The sequence below is a fragment of the Electrona antarctica genome (genome assembly GCF_951216825.1).
Source record: "Electrona antarctica genome assembly, chromosome: 23".
NCBI lineage: Eukaryota > Metazoa > Chordata > Actinopteri > Myctophiformes > Myctophidae > Electrona > Electrona antarctica.
The window spans coordinates 16,095,485-16,114,442 of record NC_136804.1 but is presented as its reverse complement, the minus strand read 5'-3'; the positions used below and the strand labels follow the sequence as shown (position 1 = coordinate 16,114,442).

General features: G+C 42.5%; 2 protein-coding genes across 2 annotated transcripts in view; one reads left to right on the top strand and one right to left on the bottom strand.

Annotated features, from left to right (window-relative positions):
• Positions 1-839: 839 nt before the first annotated feature.
• gsap (gamma-secretase activating protein) overlaps positions 840-18,958 on the bottom strand; it is a 67,327-nt gene continuing 49,208 nt past the window's right edge. The window contains exons 29-32 of the mRNA XM_079494342.1: positions 7,454-7,515; positions 3,732-3,836; positions 2,699-2,795; positions 840-2,527 (exon numbers count right to left, since the gene is read on the bottom strand). Coding sequence (XP_079350468.1) covers positions 2,427-2,527; positions 2,699-2,795; positions 3,732-3,836; positions 7,454-7,515 — 365 coding nt within the window. The 3' untranslated portion in view covers positions 840-2,426. The remainder of the gene's footprint in view (positions 2,528-2,698; positions 2,796-3,731; positions 3,837-7,453; positions 7,516-18,958) is intronic.
• On the top strand, positions 16,319-18,923 carry LOC306916468 (C-C chemokine receptor type 8-like). The gene is made up of 3 exons (XM_079494343.1): positions 16,319-16,759; positions 17,524-17,697; positions 18,489-18,923. The coding sequence occupies exons 1-3, from the start codon at positions 16,355-16,357 to the stop codon at positions 18,843-18,845; spliced, it is 936 nt and encodes a 311-aa protein (XP_079350469.1). The 5' UTR covers positions 16,319-16,354; the 3' UTR covers positions 18,846-18,923.

Genomic DNA, 18,958 nt, shown 5'->3' with positions numbered 1-18,958 from the left:
TACTCCACTGACAACCAATCACAGCGCTCCAAATTCCCTCCCATCATAGGAATAAAAAACTCGCTTACCGGTCTTGTGTAGACATCGTACATAATTAACATAACCGCAATGTAGACGCAGTAAAGTTTTATATCGTTCACAAACTTAGGCGGGGAACAGCCCGCGACGTCCTCGTGTAGTGAGGCCCTAAATGTCGTTGTGCAGCAACTTGAATTGTAGATTTTAGTTTTTATTGAAAATGAAAGTTTGTGATGCCAAAAATAAGGGACAGGTACGTGGTGACATAACCTAGGCCTGACATTTTAAATCAACACCAATACAACAGTTATAAGTTGATTATTTATTATGCTACTGACTGAAAGTGTGGACTGGTGGGATTTGAACATGGAACCTCTGTCATGAGTGTTATTCGTCCACTCCACTATCTCATATAGGCTCTCACAGGCTCATTCGTTTTTTTGTATTTTATTGCAAATTCCAAAAAGTTTGAACTTGGAATCTGTGCTGCAGAGTCTGCACAGATTCCAAGTCCATAGAACTGTACTATACTAGGGTAGGTACCCTCACAAAAAACATGCAGTAATCCTGCATGGTCTCTAAACTGCCTCCCCCTTGGAATAACGTGTTCCTTCCACGCGCTACGTCCAACCAGGGAAACTCCCCCCTGTCATGTGTAAAGGAGTGACTCGGAATCTCATGCATGAAGGAAGTATGAGTTCAAGTCCGTTGCTCTCCCCAGGTTGGCGGGGGGGGTGTATCGAGCCCAGGATCACATTAGATAATTGACACAGGGGTGAAAAATGGGTTGCAAAATTGTGGGATAAAAAATATATATATAAAAAAAAAGAACTGTACTACCTTTCAACGTTTTTAAAGCAAATAAACATCATACTGGCCCAGACAAAGACATCACACAAATATCAACCTTTTTAAAAGTTTTTATTTGGGAAAAGGTAGAGAGACATTTCCCTGAACTTGGTCCTGAGAGTTTAGAGAACACAGAAGTCATCAAGAAATATGATCCTCACACAAACAAACAACTAGACTCCTTACATGGCCCTTGGTCTTTCTACTCAACAAGTACCTAGGGTTGTGTGTGTGTGTGTGTGTGCTATACTGTACATAGCAACTACAACCCAAAAATGGGTTCCCGTCTGGAAAGGTAAAACCCAAAAAGGGGTTCCCATCCTTAATGCGTTAATGGTCCCATTCCTTAACGGTTCCCTTTAACGTTTCCTACGGGGTCCTAAATGGGCTTTTCTGCTTCTGTGCCTGAATTTGAATGACCCTTTATGTGATCATGATGATTATGTGGATTTTTCTTTCCCTTTACATCATTGTTAATGTGTGCCGTGGTGGACAGTAACAAAGTACTGTACTTAATTGTATCTGTACTTCACTTATAAGTAATTGTACTTTGGATGTGTGTACTGTATTGTGGTAGGGTTAAATGTCGTCTGTTATATGTTGTATATGTTATATCATCATACTATAATTAACCAAATGTCTGAATGTGTGTCTGTGAGTCACTGTAACTGCCGTAGCTCCTCACTGCCTGCACCAGTCGCTCCCACTTTTCACACAGGCATTGACCATAATAATATGGAGGTCTTAACGAAGCCCTTTTTCCAATTTAACACATGATACATTAATAATGAATTTATTAGTGAATTAAAAATGCGAAAACGCACCCAGGGCGCAGTACCCCCCTTGGCCACAGGACGGCAAGTATTTCACAACGGGTAAGGGCTAGTGTTATATACATGTTATATGTTTTTCAAATTTCATGTGAAAAATGAAAATAAAATAATTGAAAGAAAGAAAGTCGTTAATTCAATATATGTTTTGTAAGGGGGGGGGGATAAAAAAAAAGTACATTGTTACTGTCCACCTCAGATTAACACCCTGAACACCCGGGTTATTTAATCCATTAAATCATACCACCCAGCGATTTATAGCAGCGGAGCACTTTTACCGACGGACCGGATGTTATCCCGGATGTGGCTGAAGCAGCTACTGTAGATGTAGCCGAAACACTCTAGAGGCGATCGACAACAACGGGTGGTATGATTCATTCTACCGCGACTAGCGACGGGACCGCGGTGGGCCGTCTAACACATAATCTTTGCTTAGAATTGGACGGAATGATTTAGTTCAAGAGTTATTAAAGTTTTAAGATTTTCGGTCTCGTCGGCTAAACAGGGGGGGAACATTTTCGATGACGTCCCACTGTTGCGCAACAGTGGGACTCCACAGACGCTCCCAGCCTGTGGAGTGATGCGATCGGTTTTGATATCAATAATCTCCGTCCTTTTGATCAATCTTCGTCCTGGGCGCTGGCCGTTAGTAATTGAAAAGGCGGAGAACTTCGTCCTGTGCGCTCAGGGTGTTAATACCCTCCGTTCTTCTGTCCATCCGTACATCCATCATTTCTCTTCATATCCCAGGAGGATGAGAGTCTGTTTCAGAGCCACCTCCTCCACAAAGCTGGCATCTACGTTCTCCTGCTCCTCAAATGGGTTCAACGCTGACAGAGAAAGAGACAGACAGACAATATATTTAACCTCAACCAAAACCCTAACCAAGCAGGAAAATGCCAATCCACAAGTAGTATCGCACGCACACACACACACACACACACACACACACACACACACACACACACACACACACACACGCACACACGCACGCACGCTACCTTGCTCCTCCACGTCAGTGAGGATCTTGGTTAGGTAGCTCAGAGGAAGGAACTCCGGTCTGAATCCTGGCTTGTCTCTTCCTGCGAATGCAGAACCCTGGAGAACACACACACAGGTTAAACACACTGCATTCTGGACTGAGGATCGACTCTCATAACCTTGTCCTGGTTCTAACTGGTCCTGGTTAATTTTACTCGTTTAAAACATTTACCCGTAATCGATGCAAGTGTGGAGACAGTACTTTCTGGAGAGAGTACAGTACAGTACACATACGCTTACACACTATAGTGTCACACATGAGTAGCAAAAAATAGCAGATCTACAACCTCAAATTGAGACGTGTTTTGCGCTCACAGATCTGCTATTGTTTTGCTATTTTAGAAGTTGAATCCTGAAAAGTAAAGGTTTCAGACATATTATGTCCGAAAGGATGAGGTTTGCACCCGACGAACAACGATATTGTCGATGTCGGGTGGAAACCTCATTATGTCCACTTTTCAAGATTCAAATTCAAAATGATCAAAAGTGGCAGATCTGCAAGCTCGAAAAATATTTTTGTTTTTCGCTGTAGTGCAATCACATTATGGCATTAATTTACGAAAAAACACAAAAAATTAGAATATAAGAATACAAGAGGTTTCTGCCTACTTCACTAGTATGTCAAATGCCGAAAATAGTCGATCAAAAACCTCACAACAAGGTGCCGGCATAACTCGTAACCTTTAGATATCGTTGCCGTCAGGCTGAAGCCTTGTATCTCCATTTAGTTTTTTCTTTTTATGTAAATGAATGCCCTACTTCTTCAAAGTAAAAGAGAGTCATGGGCAAAAGCAGAAAATTGCCGACATACAAGCTAGCTCAATCTGATCTTCATAGATTCTGAAAATATTTTACACTGACCTGATCAGTCGTCGACAAAAAGACTGACTCACTTTGGAGTGAGTCAGTCTTTTTACTCACTTGAGTGCTTGTGTACGTGCGTGCGTGCGTGCGTGCGTGCGTACGTGTGTGTGTGTGTGTGTTTCATCATACCTTATTCCTGTTCCGTTTCTCCAGCAGCATTCTGACGTAATCCCTGGAGATGAAAGCCGAACTGACAGGATGGTCCCACAACTGGTACACTTTCTGTTCCATAGTCTGCACACGCGCACACACACACACACACACACACACACACACACACACACACACACACACACACACACACACACACACACACACACACACACACACACACACACACACACACACACACACACACACACACACACACACACACACACACACACACACACACACACACACACAGAATCAACTGACTTGCTAATGTTACTGCTGCCGAATTAGTTACATTTTCGCTAGATACAGACTGTAACAAATATGAGTGACTGACTGTCGATACAGACTAGAGACACCTCCCCGACAATATCGCTGAGACAGTTTGTTTATTTTTAGACCACAATTCTTATATGAGACGATTTTAAGATGACCCATGTTATTCTCCATAGAGAAATTACTTCCACAAACCAGGGGATGAGCGAGTGACGTCAGGACACAGGTATGCACGGCTATCCCATTTCACTTGCAAACATTGTAGTAGGTGGCGCTATGACAAAACCATACCTTTATTCTACCACTGAGGAAGTTGTAGAGTGTGCGGAACATAATACAGCAAAACTCTTCACACTTCCCTGATCTTTCCCTGAAACTTCCCTGAAAAGTCAGTTTCCACCCCTATATTCTGGCCTGTACCATTTCACAACCTGGCAAATGTCACACTTTCTCCATGAAAAGGTTAGGATTTCCCACTGATTTGCCCATGAATTGCCAATTATATGGCAGGCCTTTTGAAATTCTCTATTAAATTCTCTATTAATTAAGAATTATCTAATTATCTGTAGACATAAATACGCCTCATTGGCCAATGGGGCCATGCACGTCATGCAGTTTTTTAATTTGAATCCGGAAAAGTAACAGTTTTGAAGATATGAGGTTTATTTTTAGTATTTTTGGTATACTATATATAGTTATTTAACCACATATCCTGCCTATATCATAACATAACTACATGTCTGACATTTTGAACAAACCAAAATTGTCTATTAAATCTGCTTCAATAATACTGAATACGTGCGGCTCTCCCAACAAAATATGGCCGCCGTGATGACCACATTACTCCAATGAACCGCAACAGTGGCCAACGAGATATCCAAGTATATTTATATATCTACAGTTTGGTGTGGAACACTGTCGACTCAACTCATCAGTGTTTTGACATTAACCGTAGAACCACACAAACATTAAATTACATCTGGTCGAATCTGAAAAGGGGACAACGTCAATGAAGCACTGAAATACAGTTGGAGGCCATCGATATTGTCCTTTTCTTTTTGCTGAGGTTTGCGTGATCTGCGCAAAAGGACAGTTAACCCATTTTGGGCGGGAACCCCTTTTTGTGTTTTAAACATTGTTATAATTTAGCTATTGAAAAATAGCAGATCTACAAGCTCATAGCGCGCCACTCGGTGGCGCGCTATGAGCTTGTAGGTCTGCTATTTTTGAAAAATCGTGGAAAGACCATGAGTGATTGTTGGATGTGATTAGGACAGGAAGGGGCGAGCAGGACTTATATTCATCTCTTTGACAACCCATCAAACAGACGGGACCCTGGGGGGTACCGCCCGCTTCGCCCAGCATAGATGCAAACGTTGAGCAAGACTTTGAACAATGGTGGACATTGGACAAACAAGCCACTCCTGTGAGAGTCACTGACAGATACAGAATCTAATGCCAGACAGAATAAAGAGTTGGCTCAGAGAGTCAGAACTCACTGCAAAAGCAGAAGAAACTGGAGCACAATAGAGTGCTACGGTACATAACAGGAAAGTGTTTTTTTGTGGGACAGCCTGGAAGTTCTACAATATGGGCACTCTGGGTGTTTGATGAATGAACCTTGTATTTTCTAACACTGGCCCCCAACTGGGCATGTGTTTTTTCCTCTCTCTCTCTCTCTCTCTCTCTCTGTGTGTGGGGATAGAAGGCACATAGGGGAGCCCAAAAAAACACAAACTAATGGGAAAAGTTGAAATTCATGGTGAAGGACATTTAAGAAAATAGCATGGGGAATTTGGTGGAACGAGTAATAATGAGCTAAATTGGATGTTGTTCAGTGTTGTTTGGCCTGGAAGGGATGCAAATACAATGGATATTTGTGCTCATAATGGCTAATATGGCATTAAACAGTGGGGGGGGGGGGATCTGGAAAAAATGTAAATTATCATCAACACTGATGATAGTGCTGTCAAAGAAGTCTATGACACTATTGTAAGCGACACTGTAACTTTAGGTTCTCCTCAATAACTTTTACTTAGGTCTCTCAGGTAAGTAGAACTAAACAGTCCAACACAGACGTAAACAATGGAATGAATGAATCAAAGGTTGGCTTAGTTTTACTCTTCTCTTACACCATCTATGAAATCTATGTCTATTGATCTGCAATGCAATTTTATATAGTATAGCAGGGGTCTTCAACATTTCTTCAGGCCAAGGACCCTTTAGCTGAGAGAGAGAGAGAGAGATGAAGCAGGGACCCCCTACTACATATTGCATAAAATTGTATTGCACTTATTTTCTGATCCAATGTAGTTATTATTTAGTTTATCAAATGTGATTATGAATGTATAGTACATTTTATCTATGGACAATGAATCTATGAATATTATTATAGTGTTATTGGGCTGTCAGTGGCTTAGGGGGATTTCCCAGCATGCCTCTAGGCACACATAAATCATTATTGTTGTTTTAATGGGTTATTGTGTTGTTATTTACTAAGGGAATGTTAATGTTTGATTAATGTCATTGGATGATGTTAATGAAACCATTTATTTTCATGTGTGTTTTTTTGGGTGACACCATGATGGAGCAGAGTAACCACAAGGAGAACCCTCCCTTCTGGGCCTCGTGTTGGTTTGGGTGCGTGATGCCAGGTTTCCATTTAGAAATAAAACATTTCATTAACCACTCAAGCCCTACATACTTTGTGCGACAATTAGAAAAGTAGCTGATCTACAAGCAAGACTGTTTTTGGTTTGTTTTCTGGTTCAGCCATGATACTGACATGATACTGACCATGATACCGATATGATACTGACCATGATACTGACCATGATACCGATATGATACTGACCATGATACTGACCATGATACCGATATGATACTGACCATGATACTGACCATGATACCGATATGATACTGACCATGATACTGACCATGATACCGATATGATACTGACCATGATACTGACCATTATACCGATATGATACTGACCATGAAACTGACCATGATAGTGACATGATATCGACCAGGATACTGACATGATACTGGCATGATACTGACCATGATACCGATATGAAACTGACCATGATACTGACCATGATACTAAAAAGGGTATCTTTGAAAAACAAAGAAAAGGTCCCGCACACTGTCAGACAGTTGCCAAAAGGTTGCTCTTTATTAGGTCGACGTTCATTAGACATTCATCAGGACAGACAGATTGTCTGTCCTAATGAAGGTCTAATCGACCATTTGGGGTCAAAACGTTGTCATCCTAACTTAAATAAAAATACCTTGGGAGCTGCTAAACAGTGTGAGGACTACATCTCCTTTTCCTGTACGTATCTTTTTGTTCAGCACCTGAAAGTTTTTTTAGAGATGTGCGTACTTTCTTTTGGATTCACTTAGTTTCCACCACTGACCTCAGGTAGTCTCTTCAGAATGCTGAACTTCAGTTTCTCATTGGCATCACTGTTGTCCAGATCTGAGCAGAGAGGAGGAGGAGGAGGGAGAACATACAGTACACGTGGTAGAGGAAAAGGGATAAAGACAAAGAAAGAAGTGCAGGGAAATGGAGGGATTGGGGAAGAAAGAGAGAAGAGAGGGGGGTATAGGGATAGAGGCAGAACAAATGACACTTTAATGACAGAAGTAAATCATCTTTGCTTGTGTTCTCTTTGAACTCGTGTGTGTGCATTAATTAGCAAACACTTTGAAGGTGATATGGAGATAGAAATGTGAGATTTTGCATGTGGAATGGCTCCCCTCTGCAGGTTCTCACTATAGGCGTGCAAGCTGGGAGGTGAGAAGGTTACATTTGACACATTTGCATGTATTTGTGTGTGGTGGTGTTCTGCACAGACGGTACAGTAGGTGACCAATAAAGGAAAAAACATTTTATAACATGAAGGTTGCATGCGTTCGTGCGGGCGTGTGAGAGTGTGTGTGTGTGTGTGTGTGTGTGTGCATTTGGTTTAAAATGTTTAATTTCCCACATACTGTACACACACACTGACTGACTGACACTCACATCCTGATTTACAGTATATTTTTAGACTGATAGATATTTCATTCTTCATAGATCCTATACAGCCCAGGGGAGGGGAAATGCTGCATAAACCATCTCACTTCAAAGTCATAAACTTCCTCCATACTTCCCTCCACACTGTTTAAAAGGAATCTTTCATCTCCACACACAGTATATTAATGAAAATATCCACGCTGTCGGGCGGAAACCTCTTATCTGGGGCCGTGGGGGGGAGACGAGGGGGGGGGGGGGGGGGGTTGGTCACTTAACGTACTGTATCTGCTTTGCTTTTTTGGTGTTGTACTTTTAACTCATGCCTTTTTTAACTTATAGCTATTGCCTTTTTCTACTGCATTTACTGATGTAATGTATTTTTATATGTTCAATTTGTTCATCATGCTCTTTTTATTCTGTATGTATGTTTTGCACTGGAGCTGTTGGACAAAACAAATTTCCTTCGGGATCAATAAAGTATCTATCTATCTATCTATCTATCTACAGTATCTATCTATCTATCTATCTATCTATCTACAGTATCTATCTATCTATCTATCTACAGTATCTATCTATCTATCTATATATCTATCTACAGTATCTATCTATCTATCTATATATCTATCTACATATTCTAACGTATGTTTTTCTTTTTCGTAAATTAACGCCCTGCTACGTCTGCTATTTTTGAAACTTGAATTTTAATCTGAAAGCAGTTTTTGGACATATGAGGTTTCCACCCGACGGAGACGATATCCAATAGTTTGTTCTGTGTTTAAAGGCGGAAGGAAGTTTCCTCAGCTATAATGAGACACTCTAATGGCAGGAGAAAGCAGCTATTTCGGGCGTGTTGATCTCTGTGACAAATCAGGATGCGATCCCTTACAAAAGAGTTCAATGTTTTGTTTCAGAGACCCTCTCAAAATGCATAGTAATTGTGCATTGATGATCCGTACAAACGGTCAGGGCGCCTGTTCAGGGGGGAGAAGAACTGGGGGGATAGCGTGTTCCTCCACATGCGTTACGCCCCCCTAGTGAAGCTCTTAACTGTCAGGTGAAAAGAAGCTGGTGGCTTGACGGCTCGGGTATCGGAGGAGACTCTTGACCATCTTCACCCTCCCAATGACCTACTGTGGGGATTAGCGGGGATGGACCACTCAGAGAAGCAGGGAGACTGGGAATTGGCTTATTACCAAATTGGGATATGAAGAGGAGAACATATATATTTATTTTACTACTAAAAAATGTAAGGGAGTGGGCAAGACATGTGAATGGTTACCAGTAAGCTGTCATTATATGTGTACTGGATATGAATGAGGTATGATGTGATTGAAATGACACTATATTGAGATGCCTAACTTCTAATAAAGTATAAAATATTAATGGGAAAAAAGCATAGTAATTATATACACTGCAATGTAATATAACTAGAATTTCGCGGGCCTTCGGCCCGCTCATCCCAGAGTTGCGTTGCCCCGCGTTGCGATACAGAAGTCCACAGGTACAGAAGTCCACAGTGACACGCGTTGTATGCAGCTGTTTTGTGTTGCAGCGCGTGCGCGCGTGTGCGTGTAGTGTTGTTGGTGTTGTGATCCATATATGCGCCTTGGTTCGTCCCGTTTGTTCCACGCCAGGTGTAGTTTTTTTCTGTGCTTGTTTTCATAGACGTGGCAACAAATTAACAACATAGCCAATGGGAAAAAAGGATGCAGTGTTGCCAGGTGCGCGAGTTTTAAGCGTGTTGTAGTGTGTGTGAGCAGGGCTCGACGCTTAGCATTTTTCCAAGTAGCACGCAAATTATTTTAGGAGCACGATGAAAAGTTATGAAATCATGTGTGTGAGGGCCCTCCTATCCTATATACAGCTTTAGTCCCCACATGTGTCAATATTTGCCATTGACAATGAACAGAGAAAGTAGGTCAAAATGCCGCAAAATATGACGTAAATTCAAATATATTATTATATATATATGTTTTGGAATTTAATTTGTTTTGTTTTGAATACTTTACTTATAAAAAAACCTGGCAACCCGCACCCCGCGGTCATTTTCCGCTAACCTGAGCGGGGCTCCCTAGCCTGCTGGAGGGGGTCACATCATCCCATGCACCGTCGAGAGGGAAAGAAAGGGAAATAAATGCAGCGTTGAGCCACCAATGTGGTCTTGTGGAGCTTGATCACCTCCTCCTCCTCCTGTCCCCAAATTGGCAATCCCAATAAATCCAAAAGTAGTCTATTGTGAATACTTCCACAGCCTAATTACTAAAGGATGAACTATCAGTCTTCTCCAAAATCTTGACAACGCATTGTAAACAGAGACAGGAGCCGTGTGTGTGTCACACCAAAAGTGGTGACCTATAGAATCCTGTACATATAAGCATCACGCAATCGTCACCCCTACACAGCAGTCATTAATTAATGGTCTTGACTTGATTGCCTATGCGTTGAAGTTATATAGGGTGAAAAGCGTGAAATGCACAGGCTCATGTTACATCGCTGCTGGCTGCCACTGCCACTCTCTCTCTCTCGCTCTCTTCTCTCTCCTCCCTCGCTGGGGGGGGGGGGGGGGGGATTAGTTGCGCTGCCTTGGACAGTGCTATACTTCTCCAGCAGCGGTGCAGAACCGAGAGAGTGACACATTCTTTTGGATGTAAACTGCGCAACGTTTAGCTTTAAAGATCGGATTGTGTAGTCGCACCGGTGCTACAAAGTGAATTGTACAACTTGCACGGTGATATGTGAAGTTGCAAATGCGAGTACGTAGTCGCACTGTCGAGCCCTGTGTAGTGTAGTGCAATTTGCGCTGCATCGCGCGGCGATCCAAATCCCCCCCCCCGCGCGCGCGCGCGCACACACACACACACACACACACACACACACACACACACACACACACACACACACACACACACACACACACACACACACACACACACACACACACACACACACACACACACACACACACACACACACACACACACACACACACACACACACACACACACACACACACACACACTGTACGTAGCTTTTTGTTGTTGCAGCGCGCGCGTGTGCGTGTGGTGTTGCTGTTGTTGTTCGTATCCATATATGCGCCTCGGGTGTGGGGATCGCCATGTGAGGGGGCTAGCCAATAAGGGCCCTGTGTTGCATGTGGAGAATTGTGTAGGTTAGTGTGTGTGGTGTAGCCGAACGGGGTGGTGAGAACATGAGGGGGATGTAGCACAGCAATCGGTGACCCCTACATTAAGCTGTGTTGCTCCCAAGATGCAGTGCAAATGCGTGTTGTAGCAACCGTAGCCAATGGGAAAACAGGATGCAGTGTTGCCAGGTCCGCGAATTGTAAGCGAGTTGTAAGTAGCGTGTTGAATGGCATTTTTTCTGGGCTTGTTTTCATAGACGTGGCAACAAATTAGGCGGGGGTGTCGGTGCTTGTGGCGTGTTTGTGTTTATTATTTATATTGATATTGTTTGCGAGTGTGGACGGGAGCCGGCTTTAGTGGCAGTGCGATGACAATTTTTACGCGGGTGGTGTGGAGTGTGGCCGAGCGGCGCGACATTAGGAGATAGGGAACGAACGACGCGGAGGGTAAGTGTGTGACGTGTTAGTGTGTTGTTGCAGTGTGTGTTGCAGCGTGTTGCAGCGTGTCAGTGACGTATTAGCTGGTGACTTTCTTTTCGTGGTTCGGGCTTTGGGGACACCTTCTCAAATGTATAATAGATATCAGACAATATAATATATTATAGATCATGTCATCATAGAAAATGTGCAACACTGCTTTTGAGGTGCGACCTACTATTTCCCCCAGCGTCTATTCTAAATAATCTGATTGACACGCTCAACGTGTCATAATAGTAAGCGTTGTAGATCTGCTATTTCTTTTATATTTGTGGCCAAATAAATACACATCATTTTGGTGGTCTATAACATGGAAATGTAGCTGCCAACCCCACAATACTGTCCAGCTGGCTCCCGCCATCACACACTGTACTGCTGTAGGTTTGAGACATATATATTCTCTATAAATCTTATATTATGTTCTCTCTCTGATGCCGTCACCATGTAATATGGGGAGAGATACAGACAGCCTAAGACATACAGTAGATAGAGAGAGAGACAGCTAGTGGGAGAACAACAGGACGAGCCAAAGAAAACACAGAGAGAGAGAGAGAGAGAGAGAGAGAGAGAGAGAGAGAGAGAGAGAGAGAGAACTACCAAGGAGCAGTCAATATATATATTTTGTTTTTACGAGCCTAAATCTGAACGCAAAGATCTGAACATTATCAATGTTATTATATATTATGTATTGAATATCTGCGTTCATGGCCCACCCATCTGACCACATAACACGGCAGCCGTTTAATTTTACCGATCAAGCGATCGGTTGTGTTCCGACTTGGATTAATGGAACTAGTGTACTATTTAAGGTCCTAATTATCGGTATCGCAGTGAAAACCAATTTTTCAAGATTTAAAAGAAAAATCCCATGCCATTTTGCAAAAAAATAAAAGGGGGGAGAGGGAGGGGGGGGGGAGAAAAATAATTGAGTGTGGTAGAGAGTTGAAGAAGTGAGGGTAGGCAGGGTGGAACAGATGGGGGAAAGTGTCAGGAGTGATTTGTGGCAGAAGGGTACCAGCTAGGGTGAGAGGGAAGATGTATAATACAGTAGTGAGACTGGCCATGCTGTACGGTTTGGAAAGAGGCTGAGCTGGAGGTGGCAGAATTTAGGATTGTACGATTCTCATTAGGAGTGAAGGACAAGATTACGACTGCCAATGACTAATTTGACACAGAAATCCATATTTAATTCATTACATGAACGTATTCATGAAATATAGGGTTCATTTGTATGAATGTATTCATGAAATATAGGGTTCATTTGTATGAATGTATTCATGAAATATAGGGTTAATTTGTACACTCTCAGGTTAGGATGTTATAGAGTACATTGGAGCTCCCAGAGATAGAAAATGATATTCAAATGGCGGTCTGTGGCCTAATGCATATAAATTGGGGGGGGGTCCTTGAAATTAAAAGGTTTGAGAACCAGCGATTCTTGCAAATAAATAAATAAACAAACTAATGGCTCACACTGTAAAGGCAGCTCAATGGGCAAATATTAAATTTACTGTCTCCTAATAGGCCGACACTTCTTTATTATTACTGTATCATTCAACTTTATTGCCTCCTACTTTATTGTGCTACTTGTTCATTTGTCTGGAAAAGAGCAGTGTGCTGCTTGAAACGTTGCAGCAATAAAAGACCATGGCAGCTTCATTCAGTGAGACAGAACTTTGTTTTATCCTTTTCTTTGCTGTCGGAATGAAACCTTGTATGTCCATATTTCAGTTTAATTTGTCTTTCTTTTTTCTTTGTCATATTACAGTGGCTGATCTACAGCGGTGGAAAAAGTACTACTGTAAATTAGTGTTTTGTTTTTACTTAAGTAAAAGTATCAATACTGCAAAGTAGAAATACTCTGTTACAAGTAAAAGTCCAGAATTCAACATTTACTTGAGTAAAAGTGCAAAAGTATTGGCATCAAAATGTAGTTATAGTACCAAAGGTCAAAGTTATTTGGATCCGAGATGTACTGAAGTAGAAGTAAAAGTATTCATGGAAATAAAGTAATTCCTGAAGAAGATCCCAGTGATCGAAACGATGAATCAATAAACCAGTGTTGCAGACTCTATTTCTTCCTCTAATAAAGTAAAGTACAACTTAAGTAAATGTAGGCCTACTAATAGTTACTTTCCACCACTGGTTTTGGACATGCAAGGTTTGCACCCGAAGGCGACTGTACCCTGCAGGTGTTGGATGGGCCCATTATTATTCCACTGCCTCTATTTTATGATGCAACATTACAGAAAGACTCCCAGACACTCTGTGCATTAAAATATTCCCTGCTGTCTGCAAACCTTATGAGTGTTCAATCCACTCTCTTTCAAATGACAAGGAAATGTCATATTATACTATTATGCTGGTAAGAAATTGCACCCAGCTGTAGTATATTGTTGCTGTCGGGCAGAAACCTTGTATGGGTTTTAGTTTTTTTGTAAATTAATGGCGTACGTCATTATACAAGAATGTTGCTCAAAAATCGCAAAAGAATTGCAGCTCTACAAAGCTCACAGGTGAGCTTGTATTTGGCAGTTTTTGCTGATTTGTGACTCTTTTTGATACAGAGACAGTCGTGGTGGCAAGACTATAACTGTTCAGGAGGAGAAAAAGTTTTTTTATTTTTTTGGTCCAAAATGAGTTAATAGCACAGGCTTCACATACTAGAGCATGTCTGAAATAAATGCCAGAGCTTTCTCAACTCGCTGTTTTCTGTCTATAAGCCATATCTCCAAAACTGGTGGGTCAAACTGAACAACCAATATATCAATTTGAAAGAATTCAATGACTTAGCCTCGGTCAAAAGCGGTCATATTTTCAAAGTGCAAGTATGTCTGTGGGTTTTATAAATATTGAACCCATGAAAGGTATCAACAAGAGCTTGTGACTAAATAATTAAACTACATTGATAACCTCTCCTTCCAGTCCCACGTCAAGCAGATCACCAAAACATACCCCAAAAGCTTGCTCCCTCCTCCTCCTCTTTTTACTTAATCTTTCTGCAAACAACAACAACCTCTGATGTGACAATAAAGATGATTCTGATGGATTGGATGTATTGGAACATACATTTTTTCCATTAGCTTAAAAGTAGTTTAGACACACAAGATGTTCCACCAAACTGTTAACTGTTAAACCCGTCCGGACCCCGATGTCAGAAGGAAGGAGTATGTATTGCGCTTCATCATCGACGAATCCATGGATTCATCTACGCTACCTTGAAGCAAAGAGTCAAAGATGTCTGAAGACAAAATGGGAGACGTCTTCGGTGGAGCATGGAATACAGTCCTGCAGCTGTGCTTGCCCTCTGGCAGCCCTGCATTGTGTCCTCTAGTGTGTACGCACACACACACACACACACACACACGTGCGCACACACGCACACACGCAGGCTGCCGGTGTTGTATATAGGCTTCAGTGGCTGTGTGACTGTTAAGTAGAGATATGGTCCCTGCGGTGTGTTCAAACTAAAGCTGTGCTCAGTGTGTGTGTGTGTGTGTGTGTGTGTGTGTGTGTGTGTGCGTTTGTGCCATAAGCCAATTCTACAAATGCCTTATTTTTCAAACACTAAAATGTTCAAAAAATAGCAGATGTACAAGCTTCCTGCTGCACTGCAAGCTTGTATATCTGCTATTTTTGCTATCTGCTATTAATGCTAAAATCTACCAGATCAATATAAAGTTACGTTATAAATGACATATAGGCCTTTATTTTAGCAAAGTGACGACATGTGCAACTGATTCTTTCAGATCAGATTGTAATCACATTCCTTACACTTGTTCAGTAATATGTCCTGAGCATGAACGGCAGAATGCAGAGGATAGTGAGAAACAAACCAGCGAGGACAAAAAAAAAAGATGCTGAATAACTCTGCAGCTCAATGCATTAAACACTTGGATGGGGGGCTGTGTGTGTGTGTGTGTGTGTGTGTGTGTGTGTGTGTGTGTGTGTGTGTGCGCGCGTGCGTGCATGTGTGTGCGTCAGTGTGTGTGTGTGTAACACGGACATGATGTAATGTATCATTGCTGCAGATAGTGGTCATGGTGAGGAAAGCACCATCGTTGGCCCATATCTTTTGTTTCGAGACAGTAAGAGAGATACTCGCTCAACAATGTAGATACAGTTGACAGCAGTTCAGGTTTTATGCACCATAATATCCGGAACCAACTACCCAAAAACGTCAGGTCTGCTACAATTCTATTAATTTAATTTAGTATTGTATTCAAATTGTCCTTTTATACTGAATTCAAAGGTCCTATTACAGGACATTTCCATGTTTCTTTTGCTTTTATGTAAAGTACATTGAGTCGTCTTGAAATGTTCTAGAATCTGTTGAGGCGCATCTAACTTCGTCGAGCGTCTCTAGGTATTCGGGTGAGGGAAGCCAGGCAGGGAGGGTGATGTTCGGCACTGTAGGCACTCCTTGGCTACATGGTGGCGGAGCCTGTCAGTAGGGAGTGTTGGGCGGGCTCTGTGTCCTCCCGGTGCCGGCTCCTCACTGGCGGGTGTGCGAGTCGGATACACCAGCACACAAAATGTATGTGGAGAAATGTGTGCAGGGAGGAATTAATTGGCATAACAACCACATTGGGGAGAAAAAGCAAATAAATAAACCTGCCTTCCCTTACAGTCAGGTGTGAATGCTGAGCTGGACGGAACAGAGGAGAACTATCGTGAATCCTAATGGACATGATCCCAGGCAACGCCTCCACTCTCCAGCCTTCCGACGGAGGAACGCCATCACCTCCCACCGAGTACGAGTCCGACCCCGCGGCCGCCGTCCTGCAGGACATGCTGGTCTATTCTGCCCTCGCCGTGTCTTGCATCCTGGGCATCCCGGGGAACCTCATGGTCCTGGTGAGACTGAGCTGCCGCCTGCGTCACTCCAACCTAACCAGGCGGCTGTTCTTCAGCCTGGCGGTGGCCGACCTGCTGTTCCTGCTCGGCCTGCCGGTGGCCGTGGCCATGAGGAGCCATGTGTTGGTGCTGAGTGACGAACTGTGTCAACTCCAGGCCTATTTCTCTTTCTACTTCCTGGCGTCCGGCTTCAGCATCGTGGTGCTGATGAGCATACAGAGGTACTTCAAGGTATGGGACTCGTGGCATGTAGCCTTGATTCGTTACCAAGGTTTATTGATTTTGTTTTGTTTATGGGTTAGGGGAGATATTCTAAAAGCTCAGAGAAACGGCAAAATTAGCCTACCTACAAGATCATAGCGGTGTGTCACAATATTTGTGATCTTTTAGCTCGGCTATCGTTGAAGATTTTGAAGACTAAAACTAAGGGCATTTTCTCTATGAATTTTAGATAAGTTAGTTTTGTAACTGAATTGCACACAATACATTTTGTTATAATTTTGTAAAGCCTAATTTTGATTTCAGCTAATACAGTATGGTTTTTTTTTCACCATAGATGATCTACACAGTACACAAACACACAATGCTTCAAAACATGACAGACCACTGGCATGGTCCTTTAGGTTTGCGCCGTGCTGTTGTACATGCAGACACCCTTATTGTTCAAGTACTGTACAGTAATATTAATATATAATATAGATACAGAAGGAGAAGACGCTGGAGCAGCTTCGACAACTCTTTTATTTAGTATAAAAATAAATGACTAACGTTTCAACTTATACGGTCTTCATCAGAGTCAGCATGACTCTATAGGTCTATAGGTCGAAATGTTACTAATTTCTTTTTATACTAGCACCTAAATAAAACGCTTGAATTGTCTGAGCTGATCCATTGTCTTCTCCTTCTTCTGCAACTGTTGTATATAGATACGCCTGGTCAACTGTGTCTCCGTACAACATGTGTATCCATCCGTTTTTAATGTATTCATTCGACAGGTTCTACATCCCCAGAAGTGGTCCGTCCTGGGTCAGAGAGGAGAGCAGATGCTGCTGCTGGCGCCCTGGTTCGTGGGCTTCGTCTCAGCTCTGCCCGTGGCCTTCCTAATCGGAATAGAGGAGGGTCTGGAAGCACACTGCTCCAGTCACTTTGACACCTCTGTGTTTCTGCAGGTGGGGATGTGACGATATTTAAAATTTCACGTCAGAATTATTTTGGGCAACAAAATTGTGAGGTAACGCAATAATCGTGATAATCAAAATCTGATGTTTTGAGTAATAGCTGGTCTGTAGATCTAAGGAGTGCAGGGAGGAGTGTATGGGCCCGGGGTCAAATGGTCCGAAATGTAGGCAGGTGCAAGGCCGTTCACTGACTTAAAAACAATTAAGACAAAAAAAATCTAAATGCTAGAGCAGTGAGGTCAGAACAGGCCTCTTGTCCTTGTGAGAACCCTCACTGCAGTAAAATAACCATCGTCGTCCCATCCCTATCTCAGTGGTGTAAAAACAAAATTTGAGGTATTTCAACAGTACTTTCCAAAACATTTACTTCTACTCCACTACATCTCAGATCGAAATATTGTACCTTTACTTACTATTGTACCTAACTTGAGTTACTAGTTACTTTGATTATTATTACGAAAACATACATTAACCACTTCAGCCCTATATACATTTCGGCCATTTGAAAACTTGAAATGGGACATTCTGCAAGTACTTTCAACTTTTTGTACTTTAAGTGCATTTTGATGCCAATACTTTTGTTCTTTTACTCAAGTAAATTTTGAATTCCAGACTATTACTTGTAACGGAGCCCTTCTACATTGCAGCCTTGATACTTTTACTTAATAAAACATGCGAGTATACTTTTTCCACCACTGCCATGTGCCATCGTCATCCCATATCCCTCTCTTGCAGGTGGTCTACACCTCAGTCAGAGCGCTAACCATATCCCTCTCTTGCAGGTGGTCTACACCTCAGTCAGAGCGCTGGGCTACCTGGTGCTGCTGGTCTTCTACGTCCAGCTCATCAGAGGAGTGAAGCGAGCCGTGCTGTTTAACACCTCGCGCATGTTCAAGCTCATCGTCCAGACCGTGGTCACCGCCCTGGTGTGCTCCATTCCCGGCATCGTGGTGCACGTGCTGACCGTGTTCGCCACGTGGGCGGGATCGCAGCGCACGCTGGAGGTTCTCCACGAGCTGGAGGTTGTGGAGTACCTCTATTTCTTCAACAGCTCTCTGCATCCCTTCTTCTACGCCTTTGCTTCCGGGCGCCGGAGGGGAGGAAACGAGAGAACGGAGACGACGCATCCGACAATGTGACGATGTGAGGAAAGCCGTCTCATTGCAGGGTTTTTTTGTGACATAATGCACATAAAGTACAACAATGTGAACATTGAAGTAGAGACCTTATTTGTGCCATTTCAGTCATTTGT

Bases quoted from the DNA above. Each gene is read 5' to 3' on its own strand.
- LOC306916468 (XM_079494343.1), top strand. From the start codon at position 16,355: ATGGACATGATCCCAGGCAACGCCTCCACTCTCCAGCCTTCCGACGGA. The intron at 16,760-17,523 runs GTATGGGACTCG...TTCATTCGACAG, and splicing joins GCATACAGAGGTACTTCAAG to GTTCTACATCCCCAGAAGTG. The intron at 17,698-18,488 runs GTGGGGATGTGA...CCTCTCTTGCAG, and splicing joins ACACCTCTGTGTTTCTGCAG to GTGGTCTACACCTCAGTCAG.